We start from the raw sequence: 22,730 nt of genomic DNA on the forward strand, positions 1-22,730 counted from the left end.
CAAATATCTACCTCAAAAACAGTAAGAGCCTGGAAAGGAAATATCTGCAATGCAGTGCCCTATTTACAAAATTCTAAACCAGACCCATTGCCTCACATGATTTCAGGTCCAGAATGATTCTTATCACTGCAATATTTATGGCTGAGTGCTTTGGAAAATTAAATACTGTCTTTGCATGCTCAGTAGTAGCTTTTCTTCCATACAAGACACAAAGGGTATAGTTTAAAAGGACAACCATGTCCCTTGAAAACCCTCAAATCACTCCTCCCTAGTGAAAAATATCAGATGTTGGTAAGGAAAAAGGAGGAAAGAAAAATCCTTTAAAAGTTAATTCACAAGTTAGGCATATTGTTTTTTGACATAATGAAAAGAAGGCATTGAGCAGAAGTTAGTGTTTTATTCACACTGCAGCACCCAACATCAGATAGCCCATCCTTTAGATCAAAGAATTTCTTTAAACTGCTTTCTTCACTGAGAAGCAAGAATGAGCTCAGAGCTAATCAACCAACTTGGCAATGACTGGGAAAACACATATGCTACACCCACATCTCTGCGGAAATAAAACAATACAGAATACTTTATAAAGATGAAAACTGTGTCAGGGTATTTCTATAAGCTAGTAGCTGCGACAATATACAAACTTTGCAGTACAAAATATCTTTTTGTGGAGGTCAATGAAAAGGTTGCACTATGTACTTTAAAACTTTAAAACAGTTCAGCAGGTTCCTTCCCCATATCCATCTCGTGGTGTATGAAACAGAGACTTTTCTGTATGGTACACATTATACAGAGACACAAATATGCAGGTATCATGGGGTTTCTGTATTGCTTTTAATAGTTTAAACTCACCTCATATCCTGGATGAGAGAGATTCTAAGAGGTGACATGGCTGGACTGGTATCAGACTTTCTCCTTTCCGAATCAAGAAGTATTCCTACTTTCAGAAGAACAGAAATCCTTGTTAGTAGAAATCCATTTAAACATTTTAAAATCAATATAAGAAAAAAGGTGAATTAACACCGCAACGTGCACTCTTATGTTAATAATGACTCACTGCTTTGTGAAGATATTGTGGCATTATTTCCGCTTCAAATAACATGAAAATCTAATACGCTACACAGATGGTTATGCAGATCGGCACACACTGAGCATTAACACATTAATGAGCTTAGCTTCAGCTGAAATTGGTATGACATCAAATGGCTTAAGACATACACTAATCAAGTATTATTTTCTAAAGACTACCCTGTTTCCTTTGTATGTAGTAAAACTGACTGGCACTGTTGACGCCAAAAAATAGTGTTCAATATGTTTTACTCAGTACACCACACATGGCCTAACTAATCTATCACTTCGCACGCTCCTGTAACACTCTTAATAGCACACTTTGGGGTTTTTTTAAACAATATTATTAGTCTTATCTTTCAACCACTACTTTAGAATCAAGTTGTATGTTAAACACAGTCCCTGCCCTCAATCCCAAGTCAGAACACATAAAACTGATTGTAATTTCAGTATTATAGAGAAAAACGCTACAGACCAAGTGACATTCAGGAAACCCTAATACTTTCCAGTTCTTTGGTTTTGATTGCTTACAGGACCTTATGCATTTTAGTAATGTTCAGTTTTTTACCTTAAGCAGCTTAAAAAGAAAAGGCACCCACTGCCTCCCCCAAACCCGTTGTTCTCTCCAAAGTTGTATCTTATGCCCCCATCTGAAAAAATACGTTTCTTCAGTGTTATCTTTTAAACCACGAGTTACTGTTCAGTTACTTTTCAAGAGAGAATATAAAACTTCAGGATGCATAATACAATTTTATATGCTTACACTTGTTTTCCACCCCCAGCCGTAACATAATATGCTTTGCCACTCATGCAGTGACTATGTGTCATATGGAGGATGGCGTATTGGAGCAATCCATTTTAAAGCCTATCTTGGAAACATCAGATGTTTCTGGTATCTGACTACTGCAGTCAAACAAGTAGGCTCAATCCAAAAAAGTTTATTTTTCACGAAATATATTAAGGCAATACACCAGGTCCCTATTAATTTTGTAGCAGATAGAAAACTTGATTTAGTTATATTGAGTGAAGGATATTTCCAAGGAAATGATCTCTGCGTAGTGCAAATGTGCATCATCTTCCAGCAGAAGCTAACCTTACCTGAGGTACTGAAGCTGCCCGATGTAGTTTTTCTCTGTCTGTTTTCTAGGTAGTGTAACAGATGAGACCACAAAGCAGACTTTCCCTAAAATAAATTTTAAAAAAGTTAGTTAAAGAAATCACTATCAGCTGAATAAATAACTAACAAATAAAAAAGAATAGTTTAAATCATCATTGAAAGTATCAGCCATAGGAAAAACTTGCTTTAAATACGTTTATCTCTGTTAAAGTCATTGGTAAAAACCAAAAATGAGACACAAGCAGAGGTGCTCAGGAGCTGTAAAGAGGTTAAGGAAAGCATGAGTCAAAACTACTGGGATCTAAGGATTCTGCTAACAGGAAAAAGTAATTTGATCTTCATAGTTCATTAACACGACAAGAAAGTATTTCAAGGCTTGTAAAACACTGTGTTTGAGAAGAGTTCTGAGGCTGAGGCTGTAACCTGCACTATGTGCCTTCCCCTTCCTGCCTCTCCAGCAGTACCATGACAAGGGATGCAGTGCCAGCCGGAGTAATCCATCTCATACCCAGACCCAGCCTCGCACATCTGTTGCCTTCAGGGTAATCCTGGGCTACAGATGTATGCTGGAAAGTTTTAGAACCTCCAAAGATCCCCCCTCAATTTCATCAGGCAAAAGACCTGGATAATCACAAACACAGTAAGACAACCCAGAACACAAGCAGGAAATTAAAGCTTATCAGCAAGAATACTTCAGCTCTACACATCATGGAAAACCAACTTAAAAGTTAGAATTCGGGATGCACTATTTAGGCCAAGATAAATGCATTAAATGATGTTAAAAGTGCAACTCGCTTGTTATGTTGCCTTCTTAAAAAGCTCTGGTGGCTTAAAGCAAGGTGTGCAGAAATCTTTTGCTGGCAAACTAAAAAGATTCTTGGATTCATCCTAAAATATCCTGCATGATAAACCAAAATCTTGCAAAGCCGCAGAAAGGCAGCGGTAACTGAACAGGGGCTCTTCAGCATATCAACTGGCATTACTTACAGAGGAAAATAATCAGTATTACTTATCACCTTCCTAAATTATTATATTAACTTGAAATCCCAGTAAAGATTTAGCAATCCTGCATTTCAGAAAAGCAGTTCTATTATAAAGCCATATTTTTTATTACAACATTTTGTGCAGAAACCCTAACTGTAAAGCACAGCTGACAATTCAGCACTATCAAAGTAATCTAAAATCATATAAATGCCTTCCTAAGAGGTGCAGTAATTACGGTTTAACTCTGATTATACTGTCTTTTTAAAAAAAAATCTCTAAACACTTCAATCCTATAGCTCACTACAGTTGACATAAAGAACTATGAGGCATTATTCCTGAAGTGGCATGCTCCAGAAGATAAAGCCTAGAGTGTCTGTAACATCTGTATCAAGATAAATTAAAAATATGCATTCAGTGGTGAAGATACAAAAAAATCCAGAGAAGCTCAATGCCTTCATTGATCCAACATGGAAAGCCAAAATTTTAAGTCTTATGAAAAGAGGGCATGAAAACTATCAACCAGGGAACAAGTTACATCTACAACAGCATTACTCCCAACAAACACACACATGCACACGCAGTCTAGTGTTCAGCTGCCATGGCAAGGAGAACGGCAACAGTCACATCAAGCAGCAAACAAAGGATCTGGCAGCAAAAATGTCAACAATCACGACGAATGTCAGAACTCATGCAGTATCTGTCTGCCCACTTCCTTTAACCATCATGTTCCTCTTCTTTAACTTCAGCAAATAGCAATGATGATGCAAGCTATATCTATAAGGGAAAGGAAGGCAGCCTAAGGAAAGCAGTGGGACATAACGGGCAAGGGAATAACCAAGGTCTGCAGAAAGTTCAGACTACTTCAGTCATTAGACCCTGTATCCAGCAACTCTCCCGCGTTGCTCTGGGCACAGGAAGGTGTGGGTTTACTTTGCACGTGGAAGAATCAGTAGGTAGCTAATGTAGAACTATCAGGGTTCATCAGCAGGGGAGAGGTAAAAGCTGGGATTGGTGGAAGGAAAGCCATCTTCATTACTAAGGTCAATTGAGAAAGAAGAGTTCTCCTTGGCTCATTATTGATAAATAAAATAAAATCGATGTATGAAACAGCAGGCTTTTGCATATTTAATAAAGGCCAGAACACACAGAGAATTGGTGGTGCTTTTGTGTTAGGCCGTTGGTTGGGGTTTTTTTTGTTGGTTTTTTGTTGGTTTTTTTTTTAAACTGTGGATCATAATATGAGATGCACTGCACTTCCTCCATCAGGCCTCTATTATATTCCACCACTCTTTATTCCACCATTCAGCACCATCTGCCAACATCTGCAATCAATCCAAAGCATTAACCTTATGTAGGGTTGGCCGTCTGGTGGTCTGAAAGGCCCAAATCTGAGTTGAAGCAGAGTATGCTGATGCTCTGTCTTCTAAGACGAAAGCAGTACAGCTTCTATCCTAAGTGATATACAAGAGGGAAGGGAAAGAATCACATGATAAATCTTCACACAGAGAACTGCTACATAGTTTGAAGGAGAGCAGATTTAAATGCTGGCGCTTGGGTGCTGGGAACAGAGATAATGAATTACAGTTGTCTGGATTATGTGCATTTATTCTGCACGTTCTTTTAAAAAACGACAGTTACATCTTCACTGTCCTTGCTATTCCTTTGTACAAAGGAGGAGGAAAGGATAAAAGCCTTTCAAGCTCCATCTAGTCCCACAAGCGACTCCAAACAGAAGAGCACAACAAAATTATTAATTTCATAGGAAAACACCTCTAACTAGTGCTTGACAATAGTCACTTAACTATCCCTACACCATTCAGAAAAAAAACACAATAGCAAGTTTTTTACTCTTAAAAACTAAATTATCCTTCATGAAAACAAATTCTCCACACCACATCACACCGACAGCACCTTTGGCACATGCTGCCTTCTAGTCAACACAACTTCACAAACAAAAGTACTAACAACACCGAAATAGTTCATTCACCATCCTATTAAAAAAATGCCAAAACTCACAAATCAAACCAAAACCCCAGGTTAAACAGAAAGAGTATCCCAAGAAGTCATCTGTGGAGCACATCTAGATGTATGCTTGCACATAGCCCACAGCAAAAAGTGAAGACAGACAAGGCTGCAGTAAACGACATAAAAAGGGCTGGGGACACACACACAAGTATTTTAACACACCTACATACACACAAAAGGTATCCTCTGACATGTGATTTTAGGGAAGTGTGCTCAGATAACATACAGGAATATTCGTTCCTCACCTGTTTGACTTGCAGACCATGGCTCCATATCCTCTCTAAGAGGTCACACAGACTGGCTATAAGGGTATTCTCTTCTACGCCTGTGATATTCACTTCACCATGACCTAGCTCCACAGCTTCTCGACCCATCTTTTCAACCAACATCCGCTTGGTCTCAAAAAGGAGAAAGCAAAAGAGTTAATTCTTTCTGCGGGAACTTTTAAGATCACTTACACTTACTTAATAGCCAACAAGGAAGCACACAATAGCAAGTATCTGGCAGAATAACTGGGTGTACACAGTACTTCTGAAGCTAGTGCATTTCTTCTATCCCTGTTTTTCAAGCCATGGCAGCGCCAGTGTTGACCACTTCACTGGCTCTTCCACTTTTCTGACAAGGGGCTTGCGAAGGGGCACATAAGCCTCCACAGAGTAACCCCAAAAGGAACAGCAGGCCACACGCTGACAAGCTAGAGGTGCAGCAGCAAGGCCCTGCAACACATGTCTTGGGTGGGTTTGAAGCCTGGGGAGGCTGGACCAGGAGCAGCACACTGTGTCCGTCCCCTGCCAGGGGAGGGGAACGTGCCCAAGTGCTTCCAAGCAGCAGGGGGATAGGTCATTCCTGTAAGACCCTGTTTTACCAGATGAGTATCTGCATTTAAACCAAACCCATTCTGGAGCATCTCTCTTGAGTTTCCTGATGAACCACACGCTCCCAAATAGTGCACAATTTCATACGGATCACCAAAGCTCTAAAGTACAGTCCCCCAGTCACAATATATTAATCATACAGTTATCTGGAGGGGGAAATGACCAGGGAATCACTTCTGCTCTTCTCCTACAGGTTTTTTCATCTGAGAGCTACTCTAGAATAGCAACAAAAATGACTAATACTCCCTTAGGCACCTATGCACAGTCCTAGCTGAGACTAAGCACTCCAAGTGAGTCTCCAGCTTCTCCTCCTCCTCACCTCCCCTGGTAATTTCTCTCTGCTAATGGCAAGCTCACTACATTCACTACAGCTGCATTCCCACGGTGAAAGAGCCAAGTCTGTCCCTACGGATTTTCACCCTCATATGCCCCTATTAAGTGAAGGTGATTATGTGGACTGTTTCATACATACGGAAAACTGAAGTGAAATCAGAAGTAGATGCATGTATTAAACATGGTTTTATGAAAAGTTGTATACAATTGCTGTATTACCTCCACTGACGGAAGGCAAGAATGTGTCTACTTGATAAATATTCTCTTTATCGTGCTAATATAAACATTAACACTTAATTCAGATTAATATATTGTCAAATATATAATGGTGAAGCATGTCAACGAAGAAATTCTACATTAGTTTGTAAAGTGCTTGAAAACTAACATTTCAGAAGTTTGTTAACCCACATCCTTTAGTATGATACAAGCTCCTACATTTTCACCACAACCTCCTCTTTTGGAATATTCACTCTCATTGAAATAGTGTAATCTCGTTAGTGAGAACTGAAATACGCTATAATAGACATGGGCAGCAGGATGATAAAGACCCATCAGAGTATTCAATCGCTTTCTAACGTTTCACATTCTCTGTCATAAATCTGCTTGATAGTTTCCACTCCTTGTGGAATTTCTCAATGTTATCTCTTAATGAATTTCTCACTACCATGCAAAAATCTTCACATGGATACCAGGCAAAAATGTTTATAGACACAAAGCAGAAAGAGATGGCAGAAGAAGGGGGTTCAAACACATTGACCACGAAATAGTCCATAAAGGATGGCCGTGAGCTGCAAAAGAACAGAATTATTCTCTGTATTACCTTATTTCGGCACTCCTTCAACAAGCCTTCTACAAACTTCCAGTTTGTTTGTGCAATTACCGATGGGGAGAGGTTAGACAGTTTGGGCTGCCGAATAGTGCTGCCCAGATTCCTGGCTTCTTGGATATACTTCTGCATTGGGGTAGAAAATTGACAAATACAGAGAAAAGCGCAAGTGAGACTACTTTGAAGAGAAAAGGGTCAACTTATCTTTAAAACCCACTCCTGTGCAACGAGGGGGAAAGGATCACGTGGTCTTTCAGACAAGGCCCCTTGTTACATCCAGCACTCTATTGGGCTGAGACACTTCAGGTACTATTTCACCGGAGATCAAATCCCCGTTTATATCAATTAGTATTAGAACACACATTGCTGAGTAACAAAAATGCAACACAAACTGCCAAGGATATTGAGATGCAGAGAGATTCAACTACTCCGTCCACCACTGAGAACTGTCTTGTTATTTTTTCATATAAAATGACAAGCTTGTAATAATTACCCAGACCAAGACGATTCGAATGGCACGCTGCTTTACGTAGGGATTGCAAGAAAAATTTGCCTGCAGCTTTGACAATACCCGAGATCTGTGCCATGCCCTGCATTCCTGCAGATCTCCTGTTTCTCACCCACCCTCCCAGGAAGCAGCTGCAAAACGCTACACACAGCTCTCAGCTGTGAACCACCTGCATTTCTGAGCAAAATGATTTCCTGAACTCACTATACTTGAAAGAGCTTTTCTGCTCCTGTTACTGCCATCAAGGAGTTGCCATTGTTTACACTTCAGAGACAGTAATAGGACAAATGTTTTGTAAGCCAGGTGGATTGGTTGGGGCACAGTTAACTGTGAATAAGTGCTAAAGAGAAAATCCTGTACAGGCACTGACAGAATACGCAGCATTAGTACACATTTCAGATTATCTAGGTAACTTATCTAGCTTACACTGAAATAACAACCAACTGAAAACTTGGCAAATAGACAGATCTGTCCAACATATGATCTTCGCAGAGGGAAAACCACACCTTCTCCATCAGCCTTGCAACTAAACAGCTATGATATATACATTATATTGTGCATCTTTATCCAGAACTATGATTAGTGTCATATTGTGCATTCAACATACCAGATAACGCTCTGAGACAGATTTTATACAGGGCATGAAGGGCCAATCATGCTGGTCCCAGTCTAAACAGAACTGCAACTGAAGCTCTGACATGGAAAAGTCCAGGTGCTGGCAGAACAAGTTGGTAGCAAAAAGCCAAGCAGACCATGTAAAGTGAAAGTGGTAAGCACATATGAAGTAATAAAAGCAAGCATGCAAAACAGAAAAGGAAAAGAGTGAAGACATAATACAACGCAGAACTCCCAAGCATTCAACATAAAAATCAACTTGTAAGTAATGAATCTGAAAGGAAAAAAGAAAAGACGGCACTCAGTCGTTGGATTGGTATAAACTCTGTCTCCACTGGGCACAAAGATTTTCAAGTTAAAAGCCACTAAGTCTCAATTCCACAGATTTTTTGTTGCCTGCTCCAAAGCTTCAGTTTCTCTACAACTCACAGCACTGCACTTCAAAACCATTGCCCCCTGCCCAGCCTGACCTCCAGTGTTGGCCTCAGAAGGGCCCCCTCCCCATTCTTTCCAACTTCACAGGAAAGCCTCTGGTTCACCTGGCAGAGGGAGGGCAATGTTCATTCAGTATTATAGTTAAAAAGGTACAGCACAAAACGCTACAACACCAGCACAGATTAATCTGGCAGTTGGTACCCTCACCTGAACATGTATTTGTAATTTTTAGTACTGTATAAATATTGTAAATTTTATTCCTTGGAAATTATTTGCCTTGTGTGACAGAGTAATTCCTATAGAATAATCAACTTGTGAGTCGTCAGTTAAAAAGGAAAACAAACAAAATAACCCACAGGCTACAAGATTTCTGCCTTTGTAATTACCTACTTGGCATCCCAGAAGTTTGTATGTGCTAAACATCATAATTGTTAAAAGCAATAATGATGTCACAAATCAAGTAGTCTTCATTTCTGTTACTTCTAAAGTAAAAAGTACTTTAGAGTTATCGGAATATACAGAATACATCAAAGCCAGAAACTACTCATAGGTTTTTTTATTATTATGCAGACATTCTTCTATTACATGGTTATGGATGACATAGGCAACACTATACTTAAACAAACTTTTAACAAACCAGTGAGAAAATTCTGGCAATGAGTACACAGGAAAGGAAATTAAACTAATCACTACCATAAAAGGATGAACTGGACAGACAAAGATACTTGACTTTGACAGCACTACCCTGACACAAGGCTACAAAGTTCCAATTGAAGCTTTTTTGAGGGTATTTAAGCAAGGCAAGAGAATACTGTCTTCAACAAAGAATATACATTTAAAGTGAAGCAAAGCTTTGGGATTACTACACACACAAAAAAAAATTCTGAAATTTTAAACCAGATGATTCTTGGAATTACCTGTACATCAACATCCAGTACAAGAAGTTTTCAGTCTGTATCACACAAATCAGAAACTGTACTGTAATTAGTTCACACCACCCAGATCCTTCAAAATCCCTTCACCACAAAGAATAACTGTGTCAGCTGCAGAAGCACTGGTGGGAGAAATTATCAGTGCTGTGTTGGAACAGGCAGACACAAACCCGACAGCACCGGTGGGGTTCACATTCCCACCTTCACAGGAGGTTGTGTGTCCATTTGCCACCTTAAGACTTCTTTTATGGTCTACAGAAGAAGAACAGGCAACTCCAAAACAGCAATGCTTCTGATTTTAGGATGAAATTAATCACTCTCTGGAGGTGGTTATCTTTCCTCCATCAAACATAAAAAAGCAGCACAGAGTGACTGAGTTATTTAGAGACAGGAAACAGCTAAAAACAAAACTGTTAAGGTTAACTCCCCTCTTCTGCCTTGCTCCCTGCTTTCCCCTCCCCTTCTATAATCTTTACATGTGATGACATTTTCAGGGAACGCTCATAACACTGGATGACATTTTTGTCCTTAGAGGGGGTAAAAATGGTGTAACTTTGAGTAAGCAAGTTAGATATTTTGGTCTGCTAAGGACCACGAACTTAATTTGTATTAGATACACATAAGGGAGAGCAGAAACTGCAAGGAACTGTCTAGACATTTCATAAAGGTTACAGAGCATTATTCAGGCAATTAGGGAGGAAAAAGATAATCAGATCTCTATAGCTGAACAATTTTCACCTCTCTCTGATCATTGTCAAGACGCAGGTGCTCTGTGTGTTGCTTCTGTCTGTCCTTCCGCCTCCACTGTGCGGGAGCATTTCTCTTCGTCCACCTACAGATGGAAGAGTATTATTAAGCTAATGTCAAGAGTTAGGTGAAGGGCAGCGGCAATGAGGGAAATAAGTAGTTTCTATCTAATTTTATATTGAATACATTGACATCAATTACATCAAACAAAGCACAGCTGCAAATACATACGGGCAAACAAAGGATTTCAGAAAATTAGATCATTATACACTTGCTTTGTGTTTTTCCATTATTTTACGATACCCAGTCACAATTAACACCTTTTTCCTTTTCTTTCAAAGTTCTTCTAAGAAGATATTCTAAAATACTTGCTAGGCCTTAACTGAGATCCAGTAAGAAGATCTGCTTTCATATTGACAGTAATTATAAGTAACTCAAAGTAAATCAACTATAACCTCAAACATAATAGGGCTTTCTTAAGTAAATTTGCCCCTGGAAGCCCAGATCTTAAAAAGAAAAAAGAAAGAATACAAGTGATGTAACAAAAAAAACCCACCACACACAACCCACCCATATAATCTGATTTGATCTCACTTTAAAAAGGAGACACTGAATTTGCTTTCCAGCACCTCTTGCCCCAGGTTACTCACTTGTTGCTTGCTGGTCCAGTGGATAAAACATCAGACTGCAGCTTGGGAAAAAATCCAAGCTCATATTTCCCTTGTCCAATTTTCATGTCCAGCAAGTGTGGGTGGACTGCAGTGTGATCTATTTTTGCTAGCCTTAATTCAATAGATTTCTCTGAAACAGTAAAAAAGTTTGTATTTTAAAGCTGTCTTCATCAGACATGTATCTATAATCACACATCCTCAACTAAAAGTGGATCTCAAATTTAGCAGGGGAGGTGGAAGTTTCTTACTGACCCAAACAGGTACACTAAGTACAACAGTATATTAAACATCAAAGAACTGTCACCAAAAGGAAAAAAAAATGTTTATATTCTTAAGGTCAAACATTTTTCACACAAGGCATGCAGGAAAACAGTCAAGTTCAATTAAACTTTAGAGGAATTTCATCTCACATCTCAACTTCCTACATAACATTTAGTTCAGCTTTGCACCTCAGCTTTTTTGGTCTATTTTTTTTTTGAGGTTTCAAAGCATGAATTGTTACTTAATTTTAATGTCTACAAAAACCAGCGGCGACTAGTTGTATTTTCTTAAGCATCAAGAAAGTGGCTTATTACTCTTACCAGCCTCGTCAATGGTTGTGCATTTTTGATACATAGATGTGCGCAGAGTCGGTGTCCTAACGTTTAGCAGCCTGATTTTATCCACTCTAGAATCAAATACTCTCAAAATAGGGTCTTTATCATCCTCATCGTGGCACATAATCTTATTGTCAATAAAAGATGCAAACATTTGGGTCTCCAGGAATCTCGAGAGGAAAGGCAAGTAAGGTTCAGGCTGGTCGGACAAGAAAGATGCCTAACAGACAAGAAGAGATAAGAGTGTTTGGGAGTCTGCAGAGAGAGTTACATCCACCAAAAGCACCAATTTTTTCTAATTAAGGATGTACGAGAGAGCTTTGGTACCACTTAAAGCCTAGTTTAATTACACACACCAATTCTATCTCTGAAATAGTCTACATTAATTCTAATTCATGACAATCACCTACTATACAGCACAGTAAGTATTAAACTGTGATTTTAGCATTTCCTTAATTTTCTAAAAATTTCAGCACAATCCCAGCAAACCACAACAACAGTACCACAGGTGCAGATACTATGTTCCGCTGGCTGAGCTCAAAGCTTATGAAGTTGATGAGAATCCTTCCATACAATTTGATGGGAATCAGAGTAGTGTTTTAGCAGGCAGAGCTGCAACATAATCTTCACCCATGTGAACTACCCTGCTGACAAGTATCTGATCTCCAGTAAAGAAGACAGTAGCAAAATTTGAAGAACGAGGTCTTGCATTCCCTAGAAAAGAGCTAGGAGGACACTGGCATGTATGTATGTGTTACATGAGGTCGTGGCTTTATTCATTAACATATTCAGCAATTCTTCTGGTGAAAAAGATAAATATCCTTTTCACTAGTAACATTTAACCTTAATGTAGAGGTTAGCAATAAAGTGAGGTTTTCTAAGCTATTTCTCTACTGTAAGCTGTATTCTTCTATAATATCCTTAAAAGAGTATCTTTACTTGTATTAAGTGTGCTCATGTATGTATTTTTCCTCATAATATACATGTGACTTTTTTGGGGGGAACACTGAAACTTAAGGAAAAAAATTACAATTTTGACAGTACTGTTTTCCATTTCACGGCCCTGTAAACAAATTCTTAGGTTTGAGTACTGTTTTACTTTTTTACATTGACATACCTTCTTATTACAACTTACTTTATCAAAATTTTGCATCTGTTCCCTGTTAGTAAACCAAGATTCCTTGTCCTGGCTGGGTTGAATGACAAATACTTCATAATCTGCAAACATTTGAGTAAAGCGGTTGGCAAAAACTTCACGGATTTGAATGTTCAGCTGGTAAATCTTGAATTCTTCTTCATCACACTGAATTTTAAGATCCTTTTTGCTACTGGTCTCCTCTCGCACCTCCAGCTGAGAAGGAAACACACAAAAAAATTGTAATGTTGCTTTGCTAGGTATTCTAGGTATACTAGATCTTAATCTGCCATTCAGCTGCTACTCCTCAAGTTAACATCCCAATTAAAAAAACCCAACAACTTGCAGTTTCAAGCACTGTAACAGAACAGCAACATTAAAAAAAAAAAAAACTAGAAAAAAATCTTTGCCTACAAAAGCTCCAGTTTCAATAATAAACCATAACCTACTTTAGTACTGGTTGCACTGGATATGCTTTAGATCAAGATGGGATAGATGGCAACCATATACATACCCACATATGCCATACACTTACTTCTTTGTACTTTTTAATCACCTGCATAGGCTTTTTAGGGGGTTTTAGTACTGCTGCATTATTAGGCAAATACTTATTTCTGCCCAGTGTAATACAAGTCCAGGTTTAGTGCCGTTACAGTTTGACACATACCAGCCTTCAAATGCAGACAGAATGTACAGCACAAGGAAGCTGTCTATGTCTGGTAGCCTTAGCAGCATAACGCACAATTCATCCCTAAACAGCCCAGAGCAATCTTTGAAATAAAATGCATTTTCAGTTAATATGTGGGCTAAGATATATGGGAACAGCAGCCGAGATTCAGATATTCAATTTGTGTCAGTTTTGATAGGAATTATCTAGGAAAAAAATAATCAAAGCCACAAGCATTCACGCACCAGTTTGAATGTGCATTTGCTACCCCTGCCTTCATTAATTATTTTAAGAGGCACCACCACACATAATTAGATATAACATCTACAGCTTACATCATCGGCACAATGATGCAGTTGCTGCAGCTGTCCCATGCTTCTTTAAGCACCTTGGTTATAGCAGTCCAAGGCCAGCCATACATGGCATCGTATAGCCATGCTCTCTGCTAGAGAAAGCTTTGCTATTCAGTCATTTCTTCTAACCGCATCTCTAAAATAGCCCTTGGCATCTACACACTCCCCATTAACTGGGTATTTGGCATTAAGCAGGTTTTTTATTTACTCATTTGAGAAAATTTTGACAGTTATAACCTATACATGCCTATCATCACAAAAAAAGCTAGTAAAATGAGACTTCAACTACTACGGAAGAGAGTACAGAGTAGATTAGGGCCTGAATGTGCAAAAACTTACAAGAAATTAAGAAGCACCATACTTTTCCCATCACTTCCCAATCCACTCAGCAAAAAACCAAATGCTTCTTACCAATTTTCTCCTGAACAAGAAGACGACAATGCAAAAGAAAAATCTGAGAAGAGGAACACAGCTGATTTGAGCATCTAATCCTGTCCAGTAACCAAATGCTTCTTCCTGTACCCCCCCAGAGCTCCCTCCCCACCCTACTGTAGGTCACAATTTCTGCCTCTGTTCAGGTCCCACCTGTAGCCCAACTTACAGTCACATGGGTAGGAATCAGACCCAGCAATGAAGAACCAGTCATGATAATTTAAACATGGAAGAAATAAAACCTTTGCTGAGAAAATCTTATCTCCATTCCCCAAAGGCCCAAAAAAACCCCACAGCAGTCTTTCAAGTGATACCTTTTATGCAAAAAGGGCCAAAACTTTTTTTTCCCAATTCTGATCACCCAAAAAATCCAACCAGAGTCACCACGAGCTGTGCATATTCACTCACTGGGAATCAGACACTAATGCATTTTTACAACATCAACCAGAAAAAAGCATCACAATATCCCTATGGCAAGCACATTATATACACAAGCAAAATTACAGATATTCTACACACAATGATAAAAAAAAAAAGATGAAAAAAAATATGAAAAAAGATAGCTGTAGAAACCAAGACTGGATTCCAACTTCACAATTATCTGGATGTCAGTTTTAGCTATGTAAAACATAAGAAATTGGTGTAAATTTAGAATAAGTCTTAAACCCAAGAATATACAAGGCAAGGTGTATTTCAAAACAAGTTATCATGGCAAAGAAACTGGAGGATAGCCAAAGGTCTCACTAAATGCTGTGGGCCCTCTCTCACCCAAGCTTGCCCTTGTCTCTAGAGATGTTCACAAGGTTGTGAACGTGTTAACATACAGTTCTCCCTAGTGAAGCCAGACAAACGGCGTCTTTGGACCTTGACTTCAGACCAACTACTACTGCAGGGCCAGAGAGAACGCAGATAATTTCAAAACTTACCTTTTCCAGACTCACACCTGTTCTTTTAACAAGTGCTTGGAGTCTTGCAATAGTCTCATTTTCCTTTAGCAGCTCATAGGAATTCAAAGGTGAACCTGCTATGTTCCCATTTCTTTTATCAGAAACCAGGTCACATGCTCTGAGGCTCTTCATCTTGGAGGCACTTTCACTGCAGTGAAGGTTTCCCTCGGGTGGGATTCCAAAAGCCATTAGTATCTCTGAAATTTCCTGAATGAACTCAAGTTTATTTGGGAACTGGGGTAAATCTTCTGGCAGCTCAATGAAATGGTTGTCTACATCCACAAAGCACAGGTTAGCCTGGGATTTAATTTAGAACAGGATACTGTTACAATATCACTAAATGCAAAGGTCACATCTTTATTCATCTTTGGGGTTTGTGCTTATTAAAAGATTCAAATACACTTGCATTTGGTTATTTTCTAAAACAGACTTGCCCCAGCCATAACCCAACTGGCTAGTCAGTGTTGAAGAAAGCAGCACAGCCCTACATCTTCAGGTCTTTCTTTAGGAAAGAAGACTCGTTTTAAAGTTGCTTACCAGGTACGAAAGAGATTGTAGCACATACTAGGTACAGGTATGTGAATTTTTTCATAGATGAACAGCTAGATTTTAACTACAGGATATTTGCAATACTATTTTAAACACATGCATATGTAAACAGGTGACTGCCCACTGCCTGGATTATCAGTCCACTCTAAGAGATGTGGTGAATTCCAAGGTACACTGATATTGCAGAAGCTGCAATAAAGTTATCTTCTCTTTTTTGTAAGCAATTTGAGAACTAAGGCAATTCCTTCAATGAGTTTAGAAATTTGTTTCCAAATGGAAAAATGAATTGAGCTAGTTTCAATTCTCTTTTCCTGTATCAACCGCTATCTCATTTACCATCAATAAAGACCAAGGGAAAAAAAAAACACCCCAAAGAAAAAAACACCTATGTGGCTTCCACAGCAACATCAAAAGAAGCTAAGCATCTTTCAAGCATTTTTCTCACCCTGTAGTTGGTGAGGGAGGGGTTCCCCTTTTGGCTTCTGCACTGCAAAATCTGTATCAAACATTTTCATGATATTACATACATCACAGCAAGAACCCTGTTCATTATGTGGAATCTGCATGGTAAGTTATGTATAAAGAAGAAACACTGCTTTTCGGGAGAAGCATTTCAGGTTTTCTTCACTGCAGAATAAATATGGATTGTCACTTTTCCTGTTTAGCCTTCCCTATACCAAACCCCTTCACCCAGATTACGGTGTAGTTTTGACCTAGCTTCACTGCATTATTTTAGGAGACACCTGAACTCAAGTCTCACTATACCTTTGCAGCAAAAATACATACCAAGTCATGAAAGCTAGGAGATCTCCAGTTATTTCTTACGATTCAATAAGTGCAGAAGGAAGCACTCTCACAACTGAATTGGAAGAAATTAACCTCACACTGAATGAATGACGGATGATCCCAGAAATCAGAGCAATGTACACAAACAGCAAAGCATCAGTAAGCACAAAGTACTTCCAATAGGATTTTGCTGTGGGATTGATCATGGGTAGGCTAGGTTAAGCTGTACCTGACAAGATCCCTTCATTTAAGTAAACTGTTGTGAAGACAATCATTTCATACTTGTGACAGAATTAGCGCTCTTGGCATTTCTACTGAACAGAGCTGAGATGTCAATTCTCCTTAAAACACAAGTATCTGCTGTGTTTGATTTCTTGAACTTCAACATTAAAATTTTAAAAAACACCGTCATTCTTAAAGCAGAACTCCACTGGACATACTACACTATATTTGCACAGCACTTTGCATGAAAAAGTCCAATTTATGCTCTGCTACAATGTTACCCATAGTTACAAAGGTAAGCAGAAGAACTACAGTTCTCCATTTTTTGATGTTTTAGCATTTTAGTACTGGGATTGATTTCTTAGGCTCAAAGGAACACATATAAAACAGTTTAGCAGCTCTTGTATAGATCCTTTACTGTAAATTCAATCCCAAATTGAATTAGGTCTTACAAAAGGACCCAAGGTCAATAAATAGAACGAAGACCTTTATTCTGAAACAGCTTCTGGTGCACCTTAGAGGAAGTTTTTATTTTTAAAATAAGACAGGTTGGTGGTGTTCAGATTTCCCCAGTACCAGCATTTCTCAAACACAGCGGGCGGTGCGAGTGCCTGCAGCAGGCTGGGGATGCAGGCAGAGCGCATCCACTTCTCCCTCAAAGAAGCATTTGGCACAAAGGGACAGTATGGACACAAGAACTCTCACGTTTCAAGCAAGTACCTAAATTTAGGAACTTCAACATTCCTACAGTACACACGGTTCTGTGATGATCAGGATTCAAGTCAGCTAATATTTATCAGGAACGCTGTAAGGACTTCAAGATATGAGAGAAATCAAGCCTTGAACCTAGGCACAATGACTACCAATTGGTGCTGAGGGAAAAACAAAAAATATTTAATTCGTCACAAGCTGTCTGTGAAACAGGAAGACAGACTCATTAACAGACTCTTCAAACAATTTAATTGTATTACTTCTTTTCAAAACTCTCTTTAAATTGATGTCATTCAACTTGCCTTCTGTTTTGTATTATCTTAGCACAGATTCTGCAGAAAACATCGCTCTTCGTTAAGCTTGGCTGTACCTAAAAAGCACTTGGCCAAAAACTAACCAAAGGTTAACTTTACCAATATAGAGATTCTAGTCCTCAACTGAAAATAAACCCCTTGCCAACGAAGAAAAAGCCATAATGCTTGCTGAAATTGCTTAAAAGTATCTAGGCTCATCTGCCTAATTCTTCCAATCAATAAAATACCCCTTCTGCAGGGTTTCTCTTTAAGAGCAACAGACATAGTTTAAACTTCTCAGCCACTAATGATGATTGCTTATCATGCAACTTACTATGACACTTCCCAGAATTTGCCCTATATAAGAGCATTAAAAAAAGAAGAAAAAAAAAAAAAAAAAAGGTTAGTGTGCAGCAATACTCTAAAGAGTGTAAAGAATATTTCTGGGGACACTCTACAATTATTCAGTGCCTGGTTAATAACCCCTAAAACAGAGGACTACCTAGAGCAGCACCAGCAAAGGAGATTCAGCAGATGACTTCAACTCTCTTAGGGAGACTGAGGTCACACTCACAAACTACATAAGCACTTCTGAAAGGGCCATGTTCCCCAAGGAACAGAAATGGCAAAGACACCTCCCTTCACATGCCCTCAAGAGGTACCAAAACTACATTTTTCTGTAAAAATTAAATCCTAAGTAAATAAACCATCAGTAACAGACACCAAAACAGTAAGTCTCACAATGCTGCTACACTATACATATCCAACAGAACAGAGTACCAGTAAGGACAGAGGGGGCCTCTCCCTTAAAAAGCAAGAGAAATTAAATGGCACATTTTTTTCTTCAATCATAGCCATCCAAAGCATTCTGCATGCTAGGAACTGGGCAAGTACACAAAGCAGAAAAACAGATGAGTTCTCTGACCACAAAGTTTTAGTTATTTTGTTTCTGGAAGCAGCGCAGTTGAGTGAGCTATGAATAGTTCACCGCTCTGTACGTAAGCCTCCACGGATATACTGATCATCACTTTACACATACAAAATTAACATGATATAAAGACTAGATACTTAGCAACATGTGTCAGTAAAGACATAATTGAAAGAGAATCCTTAAGTTAGCTGCTTGGTATTTCAGGTCTCTAGAACAGTCAAATATGCTTGTATTTGTTGCTGAGGTACCAGTTTTCTGACCAAAAGAAAGCCTCGGATAGTTACACACCACTTCAATGACAGATTGTCACAAGAGGACACACAACAAAATGTCCTCCTGAGACACTACACTACGGAACAAGGATGTCGCATCCTAATTTAAAAACTTGTTTTTCCCATAAACTTTTATCATTGCAAATAACAGCGTGTCCAGGTGAAAGTCTTACAAACCTCAGGAATGTGAATGCAAGCAAGTCAACATTCACGTATCTGATGCCAAAGCCTGGTCCCCCGAGGTCAATGTCACAACCTCCCACTGGCTCAGTGGGGTCTGGACTACACCCGCCACTTGCGAAGCCAGAGGACAATTGCAATTCTTTAGTTTGACCTCAAGCACAATAAGGGCCAAACCCACACACTGATCTAGCCAGGCCTGCAACAAGCCCACATCCTTCCTTTCAGCTCTGTTCAAAAATACTGAAGGAAATTATTTAGGTTCTGCCAAAAGGACATCTAAGGAGGAACTAAGGTTCACTAATAACGAGTAAGCTCCCCAACGTACTGACAGCCTAAAAAGAAAATATGCTTTATTTAAAATATTAATATATAATTACATGGTATGCAAATAGATGTCTACAGCTATTTAGAACAGTCAGTTCTGATAGCACAATCACCACTACTTGAATTCTCCGTGCAACCCAGGTGCTCAAAGTATATGTCCCATACAGGTTTTCACATCCCCTCCTAGACAGTTAGATTGAAACACAGCTCTGAGTTAAGGCTTCTGCTTGAATACAGCATTGGAAAAATCAAAAAGCATTCATCTACAGCATTTCTACAGCACGTAGCACCTTTGTGCATTAGGTTTCAACCTTACAAATAACCACCCACTTCACTTAACGTGCAGAAAACATTGACATGCAAATCGATACACACACAGCTAGCTTGTGGAAAGTGTGTTTACAGTGGTCTTAAATTCTAAAGGATGCTCCCGTGCCATTCCTGTAAGCAAATGGTGAGCTTTTGCATTTATTCTCAGCACTGCTGTTCTTTGTACCAACCCAGAATCTGTGACTGAGAACAACTTACTGCTGCAGCTTTCAGAAACATAAATTTAACTCAAGTGGCTGTTTAACACTGAAACACAGGAAAACATAAAACATGAACTCTGTCAATAAATCTGGGGTATTACTAAGGATCTATCACACCAGCAGATAGCCTGAGAATGCATACAAAGCAGTGATTATCTTTCAAAATAATTATCTTGGTCAGTCTGATCTAAATGTGTTGGCATCAAGAGGAAAAAGGGCTTTTCAAGAGATCTTTCTTATCTTCTAAAACAACATACAAAAATAGAAGCCTGCAGAATTTGTTAACATTTAGCATTTAATCTTTTTAATGGTTGAAATAAAAATACTGAGAGCATGTATCCATCTTGTACTAGTGGAGAACTGGATTTTAGCTTTTAAAATCTTCCAGCTTTTCTAAAAGAAAAAGCTATTGCCCAAGACCCTTGGGATAGCCATTAAAAACAAGCTTTTTTTAACAAGATAATAATTTTGTTTGATTTAACCAGTGCTGAAAGACTCAATCTTCCTAATTTCCACTCAAAATAATTACTATTTCCACCATTCTCCTGCATTACAGTGGCAAGATGCACATGCAAATCCAGTATCATGAAACTGCCCAGATTAACTTGCTTTTAAAAATGCATGGCTATAGCACTGCAAAAGTGTCTTTAAAAGGAAATTCAAAAACACATCAAAAAACAATCTTATGTTAGTACTTGCTATGTTTATGATCTGCAAGAAAGCTAGTTTAACCACTTTTTCTGATCAATTTTACCGATAAAGAAACCACAGTTCTACCAGCAACATCTGAAACGGCTACATGTTCTTCCCTTCCCCGCTGATCTCTGCAGCACCTTATTCTAGCATCACTTCGCCCATGTCCCTCCCTTTCTCTCTGGGTTCCTTACAAGCCTCTTATGCAGCTATCAGTGAAACCACAAGGATGCTCATGCATACAGAAAGAGCCCTAAGCAAAGCAGCAATACGTGTAGGAACAAGCTTAACTTCAAGTGCACCGTATCACTGACACGTACCAGAAACTCGCCCAACCCTACAGTACGCCTTCGCTACAATTTTAATGGGCCACAGAGAATCAGATCTTCAAGTCATTGGTGAACTTCAATGAATTCCCCATCAGGCACTTTTTTCTGAAGTACCCAAGGGATAGTCTAAACTCAAATTTTGTACTAACGCTGAGGATTTAATCATCTTCTGACAAAGCATCAACTTCAAGGATACAGCTGGACTTCCACGTTCCCATGGTAAAGCATTCCCTTAAAAGCACTAGACGTGACCAAAATATGGGAGGCTGCCACTACAGGTAAACCAAAACAAGCCTTATAGTATACGTGTGCAAGACTTAAACCAAACCTGACCAAGTCAGGACAGATAATATTTCCACATATATTAACCTAAAACATTATGAGCAAAACAAATTAGTATTTTAAAAACTTCATTATAAAACCACAATCAAGAAGCCTACAGTGACACGGATGCATCGAATGCTACGCTAGATAGCAGTGTTATGTTCTTCCACAGTGCCCTTCAACTGAGAAGCACTAACTAGGCTTTCCATCAAAGCTCACTTCTGCGGCCCTTGTCCAAACTAGATATTGCTTTCTTTAACAGCCACTGTCCCGTGAATCCCTGCAAATAGATTAGCAACACAGACCGCAGTTTATGCAGTTTCAAGACAACAAAAAAGACTTTTTTTGCAGAACTTGTAATAAATAAGAACATAGAACAGCTCTTCATACACCATTTGCAGTAGGTGAGGAAAATTATGATACTTGCCGCGTCTATGAATCAGAAGCCTAGACGCAGGCCTTGGAAATTAAGTTCCTCATCTAAGCCTGATGATTTCATAAAGGATCACATACTTTCCAAACTTTAGAGATAAAACAATGTTAAATATTAATATCTCTTTTGTTACTGATGATAAATCTGTCTTTACTGAAGTACAACCAATAGAATCCACATGCCCTCTTCCGCTGCTCTAGAACAACCCATTTTATGCATGTTCCTTGTCAGCTTCTATGTCAGGAATTAACTGTAGAGCTTCTCTGGCTCTCTAAGTGAAGGGTATCTGAAAGCCTAATCATAAAGCGAAGTAGCTTCAAGATGCACCTGTAATCTGCAGTGCAAAATACATTAGAGCTGAGTAAATTATTAGTATCAGAAATACTGATACTGACCAATAGTTTCACTTAGTGAGACCAGTATGCACTTTAACTCTGCTTTACATTGGAAAATGACCCATTTACATCTTGTTGCAACAGCAGGTTTTGGGGAGGCAGGGGTTTGTTTTGTTTTTTTGTTTTAAAGTAAACTCTCTACAATGAAAATCTCAACAACAGTGAGCTCCTGATCTTCCCAGTCTAATTCGCCTCTCAGATAAGCAAATCTATTGGTACAGGATAACTTCTTAGTCATCTTTGAAGTCTCCAGCACACGTTCAACTCCATTTCTATGTCATAGATACATTCCCAGCCTATAGTGCTAAGGACTTCACCAGTTCACAAGAAACCTTAGCTAGCGTTGACTACCAAGGGGATTTGTCAGTTTAAGTCTTACTCACGCTGTACCAATTTTTAAGAGCACACTCTTCAGCTACGAAAGAGAAAAGCTGAACCTTCAGAAGGACAAGGTTAAGACCTGCAGCAAATTCCATCCCAGGGGAACACCAC

The 22,730-nt window shown here is 38.9% G+C and overlaps 1 protein-coding gene across 13 annotated transcripts in view; it reads right to left on the reverse strand.

The window, feature by feature from the left end:
* DENND5A (DENN domain containing 5A) overlaps positions 1-22,730 on the reverse strand; it is a 70,870-nt gene that overhangs the window by 17,643 nt on the left and 30,497 nt on the right. For 4 of the 13 annotated variants that reach the window (XR_008748734.1, XM_055813640.1, XM_055813631.1 and 1 more), the window contains 11 exons: positions 15,243-15,560; positions 12,865-13,080; positions 11,715-11,949; positions 11,113-11,263; positions 10,454-10,547; positions 8,341-8,448; positions 7,220-7,351; positions 5,437-5,589; positions 4,513-4,617; positions 2,164-2,248; positions 850-937 (listed from right to left, as the gene is read on the reverse strand). Coding sequence is in view for 12 of the 13 variants with exons in the window: in XM_055813640.1 (XP_055669615.1) it covers positions 850-937; positions 2,164-2,248; positions 4,513-4,617; positions 5,437-5,589; positions 7,220-7,351; positions 8,341-8,448; positions 10,454-10,547; positions 11,113-11,263; positions 11,715-11,949; positions 12,865-13,080; positions 15,243-15,560 (1,685 nt within the window). In the remaining variant the exon portion in view is untranslated. The remainder of the gene's footprint in view (positions 1-849; positions 938-2,163; positions 2,249-4,512; positions 4,618-5,436; positions 5,590-7,219; positions 7,352-8,340; positions 8,449-10,453; positions 10,548-11,112; positions 11,264-11,714; positions 11,950-12,864; positions 13,081-15,242; positions 15,561-22,730) is intronic. The other 9 variants (XM_055813639.1, XM_055813638.1, XM_055813641.1 and 6 more) reach the window with 7 other exon arrangements.

Source organism: Falco peregrinus, chromosome 9 (assembly GCF_023634155.1).
Source record: "Falco peregrinus isolate bFalPer1 chromosome 9, bFalPer1.pri, whole genome shotgun sequence".
In the NCBI taxonomy this organism is placed as follows: Eukaryota; Metazoa; Chordata; class Aves; order Falconiformes; family Falconidae; genus Falco; species Falco peregrinus.